This window comes from Eriocheir sinensis, unplaced genomic scaffold (genome assembly GCF_024679095.1).
Source record: "Eriocheir sinensis breed Jianghai 21 unplaced genomic scaffold, ASM2467909v1 Scaffold246, whole genome shotgun sequence".
Classification (NCBI taxonomy): domain Eukaryota; kingdom Metazoa; phylum Arthropoda; class Malacostraca; order Decapoda; family Varunidae; genus Eriocheir; species Eriocheir sinensis.
In genome coordinates this window covers 495,001-512,824 of record NW_026111550.1, presented here as the reverse complement: position 1 = coordinate 512,824, position 17,824 = coordinate 495,001, and the positions used below count along the sequence as shown (strand labels likewise).

At 44.9% G+C, this 17,824-nt stretch overlaps 1 protein-coding gene across 1 annotated transcript; it reads right to left on the bottom strand.

The window, feature by feature from the left end:
* Positions 1 to 108: 108 nt before the first annotated feature.
* On the bottom strand, positions 109 to 17,819 carry LOC126991149 (neogenin-like; the record flags this gene model as incomplete). The annotated part of the gene is given in 20 exon segments (XM_050849914.1): positions 109 to 274; positions 722 to 910; positions 1,245 to 1,407; positions 1,775 to 1,936; positions 3,443 to 3,645; positions 4,806 to 4,964; positions 5,702 to 5,816; positions 6,250 to 6,429; positions 6,927 to 7,136; positions 7,371 to 7,674; positions 7,888 to 8,056; positions 11,027 to 11,077; positions 11,603 to 11,729; positions 12,073 to 12,221; positions 12,455 to 12,600; positions 12,894 to 13,164; positions 13,382 to 13,543; positions 14,657 to 14,674; positions 15,280 to 15,425; positions 17,589 to 17,819. Coding segments are annotated over 19 exon segments (3,086 nt in total), but the record flags the coding sequence as incomplete, so codon positions are not given.
* Positions 17,820 to 17,824: the final 5 nt, after the last annotated feature.

The window sequence follows — 17,824 nt, the reverse complement described above, 5'->3', positions numbered from 1 at the left end:
TTCTCCATGTTACAAAGCGAATAAAAAGTTCCTGCAGTCAGAGTAAAGGATTGATGAAACGAGTCATGGGATGAAACACCACAACAAGAAACTGTCCTGCCAACTTACACAATGCTTGGCCTGGGCTCCGCCTTGGCCCTGCGGCAGTACAGCGTGGTGGCCACGAAGGCCCCCAGCAAGGTCACGGCTCCTACCACGCCGGCGATCACCAGCACAATCAGGCTCCCTCGGTCCACAAACCAGCCAGGGGGCTCACCGATGCTCTTGCCAACAGCTGGAACACATGAGCAGATGTAAAACAATATTCTCAACATGGGATTAAAATCAATCAATGGGAGGCTATGCTGGGCGGAGTGTTGTCATGCCAAACCTATGATGCAATTCTCGGGGATTCCTTCGTGCAGCTCCCCATGTAGGCAGCTTCCCCATACCATGTACCTCCCAGCAGGTTCCATCAACCTGCTCTTACCCAATTTTCTGGGCACACCCGTTACTAAGGATTGTCTCTTACAGAAACAACCAGGTAAGCGGGGTTCACCCACATGCCCACAGAGCCAGAGGTGACAGTCACACACTATGTCGGTGATGGGCCTCAAGTTAGTCTCAGGGAGGGAGTGGTTCATGATGAGGAATAAAGTATAGTGGGAAACAACTTGTGCATAATAACATAGAGAACAGTGACGCACAACAACAATGACGCTCCCTAAAAACACTTTCTTACCTGGAAGAGTCGTGAAGTTTCCCACGGAGGAGAATGGACCAAAACCTTTGACGTTGCGAGCGTGCATCTTATAAAAATATTTCGTTGAAGGCGTCAATCCATGGACAGTGAAGGTGAGCCTGTCCCCCATCACTTTCTCCATCACCCAGTCATTGACAGTTTGGTCCGTGGTGTAGAATATCACGTAGCCTGGAACAAACAAAATTACTCTCTCAATAATCTTCTTTTTAAGTGCTGCCTATAGCTCCAATAGGCTCTTTGGAGGGGCCTCTTGGATGAGCCCAGCCCAGTAGTGGCTGCCATGATGTATGATTCTTGCTTCCTGCTTGGCCCATGCTGCCCCCCAGTGCTCCTCGTGACCCAAGTCACTGCTTTGATACTATACTTCAATGTCATTTCTATATCAGTGAAGGTGTGTTCCTTTAACTATGTACAGTGGAGTCCAAAACTGTGATTTGGCTCGTACACTAACTCAACTTTTTTTTTAATTTGAAGATGCCATCATGATAACCCATTAGCTCACCTGTGATCTTCCCGTTGTTCTGCTTGGGCGGCTGCCAGTTGAAGATGATGGTGGACGGCTCGTCAGGGATGGTGACCACCGTCACGTCCCGGGGCGGCGAGGACGGCCGGGCCACCAGCGTGGTGTTGGAGGCCACCAGGCTCCAGGGGGACTCACGGCGACCCTGATGAGGACAAGTGTGAGGAAAAAGTGTGATTTAAAAGCCATTGACAACACTACCACACCAAGACTTCAAAATTCCCCCATAATGTATTTTACTCATGTGAAACAAGGGCTGGGGAACAGATTTATGTCACTAAAGATAATGTGCTGTTTCTAATACCATTATATAAGGCTCATTTCCTTTAAGTATTTGCAAAAAGTCAATGAAAAAATCAATATCTCAAACATTAATAAAAGTTCACCTGGAGTTATAATTGCTCTATGCATCACAGCAAGGATTCAGCTGTGTAGGATTTCCTCAAACAGTATTGCAAGACTTGGTGAATATTTGCTGAGAGAAGAACGAAGGCTTCCAACACTGATCTCACCTTGATGGTCTTCACGGCAAACTCATACACTGTTGATGGCTTGAGGTTGTCGATGAGGCAGGTCACGTCCGTGGCGTTGACGTAGCGGTAGCGCGGACTGGAGGACGAGGCCGAGGAGAAGGTGGTGTAGCGCACGGTGTAGTACCTTGTGTCGCTGATGTACTGCAGGGGTCAAAGGTCACTATTAACAGGGAGGCAGGTACAGGGACGGAGGGCAAACATAAGAAAGGTCACTGGATTAAGGAACAGCTTGTGAAGTGATGTAACGCACTAATGTATATAATATCACATACATTCCTAGTGATATTATATACATTAGTGCCTTACAGTGAGACATGAATGACGGGAGGATATGAAGGGTGTGAGGGACTGTTTGCAGGGAATAGAGGATGTGTAAGTAATGGATAAGGATGTATGAGGGAGGATATGAGGTGTATAAGGGAGTGTTTGTGGGGAATACAGGATGTGAGTGACGAATAAGGATGCAGGAGGGAGGATATGAAGAGTGTGTGAGGGAGTGTTTGCAGGAAAATAATGAGTAAGTGATGAATGAAGAGTGTGTGAGGGAGTGTTTGCAGGAAAAGAATGAGTAAGTGATGAATGAAGTGTGTGACGGAGTGTTTGTAGGAAAATAATGAGTAAGTGGTGAATGAAGAGTGTGTGAGGGAGTGTTTGCAGGAAAAAAAGAATGAGTAAGTGGTGAATGAAGAGTGTGTGAGGGAGTGTTTGCAGGAAAAGAATGAGTAAGTGATGAATGAAGAGTGTGTGAGGGAGTGTTTGCAGGAAAAGAATGAGTAAGTGATGAATGAAGAGTGTGTGAGGGAGTGTTTGCAGGAAAAGAATGAGTAAGTGATGAATGAAGAGTGTGTGAGGGAGTGTTTGCAGGAAAAGAATGAGTAAGTGGTGAATGAAGAGTGTGAGGGAGTGTTTGCAGGAAAAGAATGAGTAAGTGATGAATGAAGAGTGTGTGAGGGAGTGTTTGCAAGAAAAGAATGAGTAAGTGATGAATGAAGAGTGTGTGAGGGAGTGTTTGCAGGAAAAGAATGAGTAAGTGATGAATGAAGAGTGTGTGAGGGAGTGTTTGTAGGGAAAAAAGAATGAGTAAGTGATGAATGAAGAGTGTGTGAGGGAGTGTTTGCAGGGAAAAAAGAATGAGTAAGTGATGAAAGAAGAGTGTGTGAGGGAGTGTTTGCAGGAAAAAAAGAATGAGTAAGTGGTGAATGAAGAGTGTGTGAGGGAGTGTTTGCAGGAAAAAAAGAATGAGTAAGTGGTGAATGAAGAGTGTGTGAGGGAGTGTTTGCAGGAAAAGAATGAGTAAGTGATGAATGAAGAGTGTGTGAGGGAGTGTTTGCAGGGAAAGAATGTGTTCCTTGACAAATAACTAAGTTTTCCGTAGCTGTGTTGACCCAAGTGGCAAGTCTTTGACACACTGCATAAAGAACATGAGATAAGACATATATTTTCCAGCTGATGATTGCCCTCCCTGAAGGAGCCCAGCAACACTGCCCAAAATTGACCTCTCTTTTGACCTCCCATTCTTTATGCTTGTGTTCGGAGCAGCATCTAGCGGGCTTTTAGTTGTTGTTTAAATTTTTGACCTTGAGCTGCCTCCCTTGCTAAAAAAAATATATAATGAAAAATAATAATAATAATAAATAAATAAGTCACCTGGTTTCTGTTCAGCGTGGTGTCCGTCCACTGCAGCGCCACAGTGAAGGGCGTCAGCACCACGGCCTTCACCCCCACCGGCGGGTCCAGCGTGGGCGCCACCTCCTCCTCCTCTGGCCGGGTGCGGACCTGCTCGTACACCGGCTGCCCGTCACCCACGTTGTTGAAGGCCCGCAGGCTGATCACAAACTCCGTGTTGGGTTCTGAGGAGATGGAGATCTTGTTATAGACTCAATGGTAACAATACAGCAAACTTTTCCCAACCCTAAACCCGTCCGCTGCGATTGGCACGGATTTTGCCTTCACTGGTAGACTGGTAACATATACTCCCAAGTCTTTCTCTGCCTCTGTGGTGGATAGTGGAGTGTTTCCCACGTGGTATTGGCATGCTGGATTTCCCCTCCCAAGGTGCATGATTACACTTTTCTTCATTGAATTGTAGCAGCCATTTTTTGTTCCATTCCTGTAGCTTGATGAGGTCTTCTTGTAGGAAATCCAGTCAAGGGGTTAAACTGGGCAGAACGGATAACAAATAAGAGATAGAATAACAGATAACAGGTAGAATAACAGGTAGAAAGACAGAGAACAGGTCACGGATAACCAATGAATAACCTAAGGCTAAAGGAATGGATCAAAAAGTGGCTGCTACAATTCAATTAAGAAAAATGTAAAGTCCTGCACCTTGGGAGGAGATATCCAGTATACCAATATCACATGGGAAACACTCCACTATCCACCACAGAGGCAGAGAAAGACCTGGGACTATATGTTACCAGGCTACCAGTGAAGGGATATCCAGCATACCAGTACCACATGGGAAACACTCCACTATCCACCCCAGAGGCAGAGAAAGACCTGGGACTATATGTTACCTGGCTACCAGTGAAGGAATATCCAGCACACCAATACCACATGGGAAACACTCCACTATCCACCCCAGAGGCAGAGAAAGACCTGGGACTATATGTTACCAGGCTACCAGTGAAGGGATATCCAGCACACCAATACCACATGGGAAACACTCCACTATCCACCACAGAGGCAGAGAAAGACCTGGGACTATATGTTACCAGGCTACCAGTGAAGGGATATCCAGCGCACCAATACCACATGGGAAACACTCCACTATCCACCACAGAGGCAGAGAAAGACCTGGGACTATATGTTACATGGCTACCAGTGAAGGCAAAATCCGTGCCAATCGCAGCAGACAGGTTAACAAAATCTCAACCTTCTCTTGGCTCACCACAAATGTAGAAGTGGCTAATTCAAAATCTCTGTCTTATGGAGAATCACACTGGATGTCTGCATACTACCAGACCAGAAAATGGAGAATTAGTCACAAACGAGCATCTGTACACACCCAGCTTATCAATGATGTAACTGCGCTGCTTGCTGTCCACGATCTTGGAGTAGATGTCCGGCACGCCTCGGCCCCAGCCTATGGTGTAGCCACGCAGCATCACATTGTGCTGCGCGGGAGGCTGCCAGCGCACTCGGATGTGGTCAGTCAACGCCACGGCTGTAGATGGACCACAAGACGCTACAGATTACACAGTGACTTCACCATCATGATCGCTCTGTAGGTTTTATCATGGCTTCCAAACATGTAGAATTTTGTATTGTGAAAACAGAATTGTAAGAGTGTATTGTACCTGTAAGTTATCCTATATTCCATGTCCAGCACACATTGTAGGTATTGTTGGTAGGGATTAAAGTATGGAAGTGATGGACGAGGATGTAAGAAGGATATGAGGTGTATGAGGCACTGTTTGTGGGGGATAAGTTAGGAATAGGGATGTAGGAGGGAGGATATGAGGTGTATGAGGGACTGTTTGTGGGGGATAAGTTAGGAATAGGGATGTAGGAGGGAGGATATGAGGTGTATGAGGGACTGTTTGTAGGGAAGAAGTTAGGAATAGGGATGTAGGAGGGAGGATATGAGGTGTATGAGGGACTGTTTGTGGGGAATAAGTTAGGAATAGGGATGTAGGAGGAGGATATGAGTGTATGAGGGACTGTTTGTGGGGAATAAGTTAGGAATAGGGATGTAGGAGGGAGGATATGAGGTGTATGAGGGACTGTTTGTAGGGAAGAAGTTAGGAATAGGGATGTAGGAGGGAGGATATGAGGTGTATGAGGGACTGTTTGTAGGGAAGAAGTTAGGAATAGGGATGTAGGAGGGAGGATATGAGGTGTATGAGGGACTGTTTGTAGGGGACAGAGGATGTATATCACAACACTGAGGAAAACACTTACCTTTTAGACCAACTGGCTTGTCTGGGACCCTGTTTTCATCGAGGTCATTGGCGAAGGTCTCTGCCAGGGTGGACTGAGTGTACGGACCTGTGCCGTTGACCGTGAGGGCTGCAAGCTGGAAAAGGAAAGGAAAAGGAGCAATTAGTATATTCTTAACATGAGAAACTCCACTTGCTTTAAAGTTTACACTGTTGAAATGCATGGTAAAAAAGAGATTTAGCCCCTTGATGGCAGATTTCCTACAAGAAGATATTACCAAGCTACAGGAATGGAACAAAAAGTGGCTGCTACAATTCAATGAAGAAAAATGTAAAGCCATGCACCTTGGGAGGGGATATACAGCACACCAATACCACATGGGAAACACTCCACTATCCACCACAGAGGCAGAGAAAGACCTGGGAGTATATGTTACCAGGCTACCAGTGAAGGCCAAATCTGTGCCAATCGCAGCAGATGGGTTAACATATTCTTGACAAGGAAAAACTCTACTTACATTAAAATTTACACTGTTGAAATGGATGGTAAAAGAGATAGTTTAACCTTACCTTTATGGAGTATGTGGTGCTTTTCTTGAGGTCTGTGAGGGCAAAGAGTCGTCTGTTTCCGTCTGTGGTTTTGGTCTTGGAGGAACCTGACTTGCCGCGCTCCTTGTAGCGGATCTTGTAGCCGGTGATGATCCCGTTCTGGTGCTCGGCCGGCGGAGGCTCCCAGCGGATGATGAGGCTCTGAGAGGAAAAGCAGCGTGAGGGAAAAAAATGTACGAGAGATGATGAAAATAAAATCTAAAAAGTTTGAACATTGTGTGAGGCTGTGTGCGCTTCAACTTAACCCCTTGACTGTGGATATCTTACAAGATGACCTCACCAAGCTAGAGAAATGGAACAAAAAGTGGCTGCTACAATTCAATGAAAAAAAAAAAAAAAAAAAAAAAAAAAAAAAAATGTAAAGTCCTGCACCTTGGGAGAGGATATCCAGCATACCAATACCACATGGGAAACACTCCACTATCCACCACAGAGGCAGAGAAAGACCTGAGAGTATATGTTACCAGGCTACCAGTGAAAGCTAAATCTGTGCCAATCGCAGCGGACGGGTTAAAAATAATGAAATACAGTGAATGTGCAACTTGTAGAGATGATGTGAAGGAAACGAACAAAGCAGAAAGCTATTTAAAAATGAGTTTTAAAATGTATCTTTGTCTTGGAAGCCTTCCACAACTTACCATTGAGCTGGCAGCCTCAACGGTCACATTCTGAGGCTCCTTTGAGGGTACATCTGAGAAGGTTCTGGCAGTGACCTCCGGGGTGGCGTCACCCCCACCATTACTGTTGACAGCAGTGAGCCACACGCTGTACTCAGTGAACTGGTCAAGACCTTGGAGGTCATATGACGTACCAGTGACCTCTACCTCGTGTTCTTCTGCTGACCCAACCTGAGGAGAAAATTATAAGAGACAATGGTTAGGATACATGATGACACTTAAACAAACATATGGCTATTGCTTCCCTGTGTTTAAAGGAAGATCACTAATGACATACAAGGATACACAAGGATATGGGGAGACTACAAAAGACCAGATATACTACACAAGAAAGCTCCTCCCAACACTCAAAATATGCCCAAGTGACTCCACATTTAGCACACAGTTCTGTGAGGCTGTACACACCTGCATATAGAACATGGTGTATCCCGTGATGGGTGTTTTGGCCACTCTGGGCGGCAACCAAGTGACCTCCAGACTAGTAGGTGAGGTGGGGACAACCTTCAGACTCTCTGGGGCGGAGGGCAGGTCCAGGTCCGGCTTGGTGAACACGCGCACCTCGTGAGTGGAGGCGCCCACCAGGCCGCCGGAGGTGTGGGCCACCACCCGCACCATGTAGTTACTCCCGGGACTGAGGTCGCTGATCTGGGTCTTGTATTCGTCCAGTCCCTCGCTGGAGGAGCTGGCACTCACGTTCTGGACCCGTTCTCTGCAGTGAAGGGAGGAAAGTGATGTGTGAATTACTTACTTTTGATGAAATTTTGAATATTATATACTCAGTAAAATGTTATTATTTCTTCATAATCAGTGGAATGGCAGTTGAATAACTCTGTACTTGCTAACTACATCTTAACAGTAGTAGTATTGTGTTGAATGTTTCATGCAATAAATATTCCCAGGTTGTGTGTCCTTTGGTTCTGACCTGAGTGATCCTTCCTGCTTGTAGAAAACTGAGTATCCCACAATGTGGTCGTTGTTGAGCTCCGGCTCGTGCCAGGCCAGCGTGATGAACCTGTTGCTGGTGAAGATGGCCTGCAGCAGCCGGGGCGCCGAGGGGGCCTGGGGGTGCCCGCCGCCAGGGTCTTGTTCCTCTGAGGGGTAAGAGCCTTCTTCAGGAATGCCTTAAAATAAATAGATGAATAAAAGGTAAATATTCTAAGAAAAAAATACAAGAAATGTATTAGAAAAATCATAAGAATAAAATTTTATAATCAATTTAGCTTTCATAAGTATCCACGCTGATGATGGAATATGTAGATTTATGGACTTAAAACAGATGATGCATCCAGCTTGCCTGCTTCACAGTTATAAGTAAACTTCATTTGGGTGAGAGCTATGAACAGGGAATGTGCAGTACCTGATAATTACAGTTTTATGGAAAGTAACTAACAAAAAGATTACAAATATTAATATTAGAATTGGTCAAGGGGCAATATGCAATATAAGTGACCTCTTACCTGGGACACCAACACCTTGCTAATGCAAAGACTGAACTAACAACTGATACTCAAGAATTCTAGCTATTTCCTGACCAAGGGAATGAAGTGTGACTCTCTGGACATCCTCAATGTTGAAAAAATGAGCAGATGGTGAATGACGGGGCGCTAGAACACTTTCAAGGAGAGCGTTCAAAGATCAAAATACACAAAGAAAGTTTAGACAAAAATCCTATAAATGCAATTATTACCAAAATACAAGTTGAGTTTTAGCAATATTTCTGCCACTGTTTGTTCCCATTGTCCACACACTCTAGCTATCACAATTGTCCACACACTCTAGCTATCACAATTGTCCACACACTCTAGCTATCACAATTGTCCACACACTCTAGCAATCACAATTGTCCACACACTCTAGTTATCACAATTGTCCACACACTCTAGCAATCACAATTGTCCACACACTCTAGCTATCACAATTGTCCACACACTCTAGCAATCACAATTGTCCACACACTCTAGCTATCACAATTGTCCACACACTCTAGCTATCACAATTGTCCACACACTCTAGCTATCACAATTGTCCACACACTCTAGCTATCACAATTGTCCACACACTCTAGCAATCACAATTGTCCACACACTCTAGCTATCACAATTGTCCACACACTCTAGCAATCACAACTGTCCACACACTCTAGCTATCACAATTGTCCACACACTCTAGCAATCACAATTGTCCACACACTCTATCACAATTGTCCACACACTCTAGCTATCACAACTGTCCACACACTCTACTATCACAATTGTCCACACACTCTAGCTATCACAATTGTCCACACACTCTAGCTATCACAATTGTCCACACACTCTAGCTATCACAATTGTCCACACACTCTAGCAATCACAATTGTCCACACACTCTAGCAATCACAATTGTCCACACACTCTAGCAATCACAATTGTCCACACACTCTAGCAATCACAATTGTCCACACACTCTAGCTATCACAATTGTCCACACACTCTAGCTATCACAACTGTCCACACACTCTAGCTATCACAACTGTCCACACACTCTAGCTATCACAACTGTCCACACACTCTAGCTATCACAATTGTCCACACACTCTAGCTATCACAACTGTCCACACACTCTAGCTATCACAATTGTCCACACACTCTAGCTATCACAATTGTCCACACACTCTAGCTATCACAACTGTCCACACACTCTAGCAATCACAATTGTCCACACACTCTAGCAATCACAATTGTCCACACACTCTAGCAATCACAATTGTCCACACACTCTAGCAATCACAATTGTCCACACACTCTAGCAATCACAATTGTCCACACACTCTAGCAATCACAATTGTCCACACTCTAGCTATCTCTTTTTTCCACACACTCTAGCTATCACAATTGTCCACACACTCTAGCTATCACAATTGTCCACACACTCTAGCTATCACAATTGTCCACACACTCTAGCTATCACAATTGTCCACACACTCTAGCTATCACAATTGTCCACACACTCTAGCTATCACAATTGTCCACACACTAGCTATCACAATTGTCCACACACTCTAGCAATCTGGTGTCCACACACTCTAGCTATCACAATTGTCCACACTCTAGCTATCACAATTGTCCACACACTCTAGCTATCACAATTGTCCACACACTCTAGCAATCACAATTGTCCACACACTCTAGCTATCACAATTGTCCACACACTCTAGCAATCACAATTGTCCACACACTCTAGCAATCACAATTGTCCACACACTCTAGCAATCACAATTGTCCACACACTCTAGCTATCACAATTGTCCACACTCTAGATATCACAATTGTCCACACACTCTAGCTATCACAATTGTCCACACACTCTAGCTATCACAATTGTCCACACACTCTAGCAATCACAATTGTCCACACTCTAGCTATCACAAATTGTCCACACTCTAGCTATCACAGCAACTAAGACACTGGAGGAATTTAAGACTGATCTCCAGTTCCATTTTTGAAAACCTATTTTTACCTAAGAAGCTTCAATATCAAAAAGGTTCCCACTCAGGAGTATTTGTGAACAGCATAAATACTAGTAGACACAGTGACTGACAAGGCCCACACCAATAGAAGGGAAATGATGTAAACAATGTGTTAACAATGAGCAGATATTCTAAAGCCCCGTTCACACTGAGCCGACTGGGCCACGACTACCCGACTCTAAGTGCGCCAAGTCTTGGTTGTTGATGTGAAAAGGTCGGGCATGTCCTGAAAGAGGTCTTGAGACTGTTGCCGAATGCTGTGCCGATGTTGTGACGGGAGTCTGGAGTCGTGAGGGTTAGGACGACATGCTGGCAACTAGTTGGCCGAATGTCCCAGACAGTCGGCAAGACACCAAGACCCCAATAAAATCTCCCCCCATTCTTGGAGCGTGGGAACCAACTTATCAAATGGAAAAGTCGCTGGGTTGTCGTGGCCCAGAGTCAGCACAGTGTGAACGGGGCTTAAGTATTGAAAACCAAGAAGTAGTAGTAGTGTGCCTGAGCTGCCCAACTTACTCTAGTGACAGTGTTGGCGAGAGTGTCAGAGACCTACCTTGTGCGTGGGTGGTGGCAGGGGTTGGGGCGGAGGGCATGCTGCTCCTTCCTGGAGGTGAGCCCAGACAACTTATTATCAAAATACCACAACAAAATAGTCATTCTTGGGTAAATCACATTTTAGTGAGTCAGTAACACTCAGCACCTGCTTTGATATCTTCAAGGACTTCATGACAATCAAATTTGAACACATTACTAAAGACGTGTGCTTTACCCACAGTGTAATCTATGCATTTTATTCAGTCTTCAAGGAATAATAAACACAACAAAGGATTATGCTTACAGCCATGCCAGAAAAGCACATGCATCAACATCAATAACTTAGGTAATGTAAACTTTTTAAAACTGCAGCGTCAGTACCAGCGGCTGCAGATGCCCACAAAAAAACAAAAACATTGGAATACATTCAATAACCTTGTAAACATTAGCGTCAGGGCTTATTAGCAATCTGGAATTATCTGGACTACAGTCACTGCCTATGTCCAATGCAGACAACAATACATCAGTACTCATGAATGCAAACAAAGGGGCTACAGTCTGAACAGTGTCTGCCCCGCACGGCACCGCTGCTTACTTGACTCAAGGACACGCAGCTGGGCGGCGGCCTGGGCGTCCCCGGCGGAGTTGTGCGCCACACACTGGTACATCCCGGAGTCCTCCCGCACCAGGCCAAGGATCTTCAGGTTGTTGCCGCTCACAATCTGCAGGGAGGAGGCTTGGCATTACACACACCTAACACAACAGGCAGGCAGGTGTGTTTTTATGTAGCTACTGACAGCCTTATATTTCTCTCCCCTTATGTATCTTTATAGAGCCTTATATCCCTTATGTATATATTTCTATCCCTTATCTACTTAAATCCCTTATATCCCTTTATTTATCTTTTTAAAACCTTATATTCCTTATGAATCTCTTTACATACCTTCTGTGTCTATTTAGAGCTTTACATCCATCTATCTCTCTATCTTATGAATCTATCTCTCCCTTTCCATTTAAACCTGTAACAGTAATATATTTCCACACTGCCACGGAAGCCCGGCTCACCTGAAAGTATTCCGTCTCCACCAGCAGCTCGCCGTTCTTGAGCCAGTGGACTGATGGCTCTGGCTGGCCGTACACGCTGCACTCCAGCTCCACGTCCTCCTTCTCATAGGCGAGAGCGTTGGCCGGCTGCCTCAGAAACCTCGGAGCAACTGTTACACAATTTTCAAGGCTTTAGTAACTGAGAGAAACATGATAATTGACTAACACTTAAGATTTAACTATGCCAAACTTTATTAACACACACTGAAAATATACATAATCTTTCTTATACCATTTTCAACACAAGTAATTGAGACAAACATTATACCTGACAAATGCTAAGCTTATACAATGCCAAAATTTATACACAAAAATCACAGTAATATGCAACTTTTTGTCTCACCTTGCACCTGTATGTGGGCCACGGCGTCCACCGAGTCCTCCCTGTTCTCTGCCCGGCACATGTACGTCCCCTCGTCCTCCTCCTTCAGGTCGTTGATCTGCAGGCTCCTGGTGGTGCCGTAGAACAGGAAGCGTGTGTCCAGGTCCCTGAGGAAAGACAAATGTGAGTGAGCCAGTGGCTTTTGTATCTAATAGCTCAAGGGAAAAAGTAAATAAAAACAAAAAAGTCCACTACAACAAGCCTGCTGCAACTTACCTTATATGCAGCAACACACACACACACACACAAAAAAAAAAAGTAATGGGTATATATTTAATTGGTTCTGAAACCTCCCCCTCAGTCACTGTTTTCCAAGCTCTCAAGACACATCAAAAAGCCCCTCTCAGTCATCTCCCAAATTTCCTCTTCAGTATCAACCAAACATTTTGCAGGTCCTTACGCCATGTCGATGGTGGCGCCGTCCTTGAGCCACACCACGGTTGGCTCCGGGTAGCCGTTGGCCGCACAGTCCAGGGTGATCTTGTCCCCCACCTTGCCTATCGTGGACTTTGGCTGAGCAATGAACACGGGCCGCTGGGGGTCCCGCAGGGCATAGGCTTCCTTGACCTGGAGTGTGGCTTGCTGGGACACTTTGCTCTTGTCAAGGCTGTTGGCCTGGCAGTAGTACTCCCCGGCATCGGTTGCGGCTACATTCTCTATTTCTAAGGCACCTGGGAGCCAAACAACTTCATTAACCCTCCAGGCCAAAGCTACAAGTATTAAGTTCAGGTTACACAAAAGAATAATTCATACTATGATGAACACTAATGAATGATTGAAAATATCTTAAATTAATCTTCAATTTCTCCCTCAAAGCTATTTTCCACGGGTCAGGGCAGAGTGCTGAACCTTTTCTCTCACGCCTTCCCTCTCCCTGAAGACACCCACCAGATGGAAGGCGTGTCATCCGTGAGTCCGGCTCCAGCGGGTGACTGTTCCTGAACCACTTGATGGAGGGCGCCGGCGTGGTGTCCAGGGCACACGGGAACCTGGCGCGCTCCCCCTCGAAGACCGTCATGTCCTGAGGCTGCTCATCAAACTTTGGCAGGGCTGGGGGAGAGAGTGCTGCTGCTTCAGCTAAGACACTTGTGTGGGGGATGCACACAGAGAGCATCCCACACCACGGACACCAAACGAAACCACCGAGGCTCACAAATAAACACAAAAGATAGATGATTTTTCTTTACAGTGTCTGTTGGCACTTCTAATGTACAAGACTAAACAGAGAAACCATGTGAAAAAGAATTGAGTGAATATGTATATGCTATTTCATAAAAGATGCATTTAATCATGGTTCATATGATCTTTATTATACATATACATTACTAGGGGAAAAGGCACAAAACCAAAAATCTTTAGTTATTTCGGGCATACAGTAAGAATAGGATGTTCTCCATTTCATACAAGAACATATGCTGCACATTGCTGCCGAGTTGTGGAATGAATAAAACCTGTCTGTAGCACCACACTGTACTGTACAGGCACAAGTGATGGAGACAAATGAAACTCCTACAGGACAGGAGGCAGGCCGGGGCAGTCCAAGTGTTCTGCCCAAACCTTCATTACAGTGTTTGTTTGGTGACGCTTAGGACTGCCTCGGAAGGGAAATGGATAACTCATGATGATGACGATGATGATGATGATGATGATGATGAAATACAATGCAAAAAGTATACATTTGTGGTTAGAGAAGTCTATCTAGGCATTTACATAAGAGGAGCAGCAGCAGTTTTATGGTCCAGGTGACCACGATAGTTTACATTACATAAACAGAGGAAATTAGTCAGCCTGTGAGACAATGAAGGCTGAGCACCAGGCAGGGAAGAGAAAACTTATCCAGCAAAGTTTGATCTAAAAAATGTAAAGCCAACAAAATATTCATGTGGAATGCTGCTGATGAATAACTCATGCCATTCCATGACTGTATAGAATTTATGGCAGTACAACAAGAAGCAAATTATACCTTGGTGATGATAAAGATTTTCTTATCATGGAAACGAGCAAAGCTATTCAGACTATGGCACTTTACACAGCTACAAAGAATAAAATACAAAATGAACAACATACATCATAAGACAAAGCACCTGTCAGAGTGTTAGCCACACAGAGGCCTTGGCACAAGTATGAGAGTATTAACATGCACAAGATGAGATTTGTCTTTACCATCCTCTTCCCAGCCGCCTGTGAGGAGAGAAACCAAGCATGAGTCTTGTTAGCCGGGCAGGGAATTAGTCAATGCTATGGTCACATGACAAAGTCCTTGTGAAGATATTTACAGGTTCATCACATGCAGCAAAACATGTTATCCCATTCTGCCCTGATGCTACTAAGGCAAACAGTACAGGTTTTGTTTTATTGTCTAAACTGTATTCAGAGATCTGTCACTATGAGCTTCATGCCCATTCGGGGAGGGAAATGACTGCCAATCCTGAGTCCATTATGTGATCAGAACATGGGGAATTACACACACACACACACACACACACACACATACACACACACACACACACACACACACACACACACACACCAAATCCCTCGACCAGTTAATATTTTGTTAGTGGGTTCACGTCACAGATGCAGACCTTCCCAGGAATCAAGACAAGGTGGAAGGAAGTGGTTTTCTCTCCTTGCTATAAAGAGTATGAGCCAATATGTGCATCCTCAGAAGCAGGCTTTGGTCACTGAGCCAAAGACAGTCTTATCAGATCCTACATAAGACTGCCTGACTACTGCCTAACAAGAGGCTGTCTGGCACTGTGAGGGATGACAGCTGTGGCACTCACCGACAATGCTTAGCCTGGCGCGGGTGGAGATGATGGTGCCCACGCCCGGGGAGGAGGCACGGCACTGGTAGATGCCCTCGTCAGTCTGCTCCGAGCGCGGCCCGTTGACCCAGGTGAAGTGCAGCGTCCCGTTGGGCATCATGTACCTGCAGGGAGGGGCAAGGGGCAGGGAAAGGTGAGCTGTAAGTGTAGGGAAAGGTGAGCTGTAAGTGAAGGGAAAAAAGTTGGAAAGTTTCGTTTAGTGGGCGCAACATCTGCGGTCATATGCCGGAGAGAGACAAGAGGGGGAAGGAATTATAGGAGAAGGGAACAGATCCCAGGACACGGAACAAAACCCCCGATTAATACCTAGTACCCATTCATTGCTGGGTGGACAGGGGCGTAGGGTATCGGAAAAGCCGCCCAAATTTTTCCACTCCGCCTGGGAATCGAACCCAGGCTCTCTCAGCTGTGAGCCCAGTGTGCTAACCACTGCACCATGAAGCCCCCTTAAGTGTAGGGAAAGGTGGGCTGTAGAGGTTCTGTGATAATAATAAAAAAGGAACTGGATACGGAGGATGCAAAAATACACACGCAACAAGAAAAAGAAACAAACAAGATGAGGAGAGAATGAAAAGACAGAATAACATCAGAAAAAACCTGGTAAATGGAAGAGAGAGTGAGAGGCAGGACAGGAGGAGGCTCTGAGGTTCATTCTTTGATATTCTTGGTCAACAAACTAAGACAAGGTGGGTGAGCTGGAGGCCAACATGAAGGTGGACAACATGCCATGCGGGGTGATCACACATGGTGCTCCTTCCTCTCTGTTTACTTGAGGCCACTTCCAACATGGCCACTGGGGCAACACAAACACTGGTGATGCTGTATATAAAGCAGGAAATGGAGAATATGTACCTGTATATGTATTCTTTCTTAACCCGGTAGCAGCGACGGGCCAAATGTGTCGCTTTGCCGTGTAGCAGTGACGGGCCAAATGTGTCGCTTTACCGTGTAGCAGCGACGGGGCAAATTTGTGGCTTTACCGTGTAGCAGTGACGGGCCAAATTTGTGGCTTTACCGTGTAGCAGTGACGGGCCAAATTTGCGGCTTTACCGTGAAGCAGTGATGGGCCAAATTTGTGGCTTTACCGTGTAGCAGTGACGGGCCAAATTTGTGGCTTTACCGTGTAGCAGCGACGGGCCAAATGTGTCGCTTTACCGTGTAGCAGCGACGGGCCAAATTTGTGGCTTTACCGTGTAGCAGCGACAGGCCAAATTTGTGGGTTTACCATGTAGCAGCGACGGGCCAAATGTGTCGCTTTACCGTGTAGCAGCGACGGGCCAAATTTGTGGCTTTACTGTGTGCCATGATATAAACCCCCAAAATAGATGATACATAATCTGATCACAAATGCTTTGATATATATTATGAAATGGTTTGTGTGAGGGGTGATTTTTTCTCATTTTTCTCGCTTAAGAGGGACTATTAAGAAACATGATCCCTGCTGCTACCAGGTTAAAAGGAATAAAAATGATATATTTCTTTACTAATGACTTTACATTTTGACAAAAGCACTAAGGAAATTATTTTTAGTAGTATATCTTTATTTGTGTTTGGCCAATAGTGCCGAAATTAAATATATTCCTTCCATATTAGTCAAAAAGCTTGATTACCTTTTATTTTTTTACAGTTATGAAGTTCATGTACTGTACTTGTAAATGCCAGCAAAAAGACGAAAACTTTTACACAAATGAAGTCGTCCCTCAAATAGTACAGTTTCCAATAGCTCGGTTTTGGTTCTATACGGATTTTCTAAGAAGATTTTTAGGATTTTCAAATTTTCTGACAAGCAGGAAATTTATAAATCCTAAAAGATCTTCTGTGACAATCTGTATAAAGCCGAAACTTTTATTGGCCAAACAGAAAAATCTGTGACTTATAGACTAATTAAAAATGTAAAACTTTCGTCTAAAAAAAATAAAAAATGTAAAGAAAGAAAATGTATGTGACACGTGCATGTAAATGTATATGTATGTAGTGGGCGTGTACCTCCGCTGAGATTTGATGGACTCCACATTTGTGTAAAAGCTCGTCTTTATTACATTTGCAAGTACAGTACATGATTGGTACACGTCATAATTGTAATTGTAAAAAAGTATTCAAGCTTTTTGACTATTCTAAATTGGAATATATATACTCGCTGAATATAAATTTTCCAACAAGAAAAAAAACTAAAATACTTTTAGCCGTCAAAATGTAAGTCGTTTATATGTAAATGTAATATAAAAACAATGTGTATGTAAATGTATGTAGTGTGTGGGCGTGTGTACCTCCGCGAGTCGCTGGTGGTGTCGACGGGTGAGTTGTCGCGGTGCCAGGTGAGGGAGGGCTCCGGCGTCCCGTGGGCCACGCAGTTCAGCCACGCCGGGCCGCGCCGCCGCACCACCGTGTCCACCGGCTCCACGGAGAAGGACAGGCCGCTCCACTTCCCATCTGAAACACACAGAGAAAAAGTCACATTAAAACCATGACGCTGGTATTCTCCACCTTCTCCTTCTTGTTGATA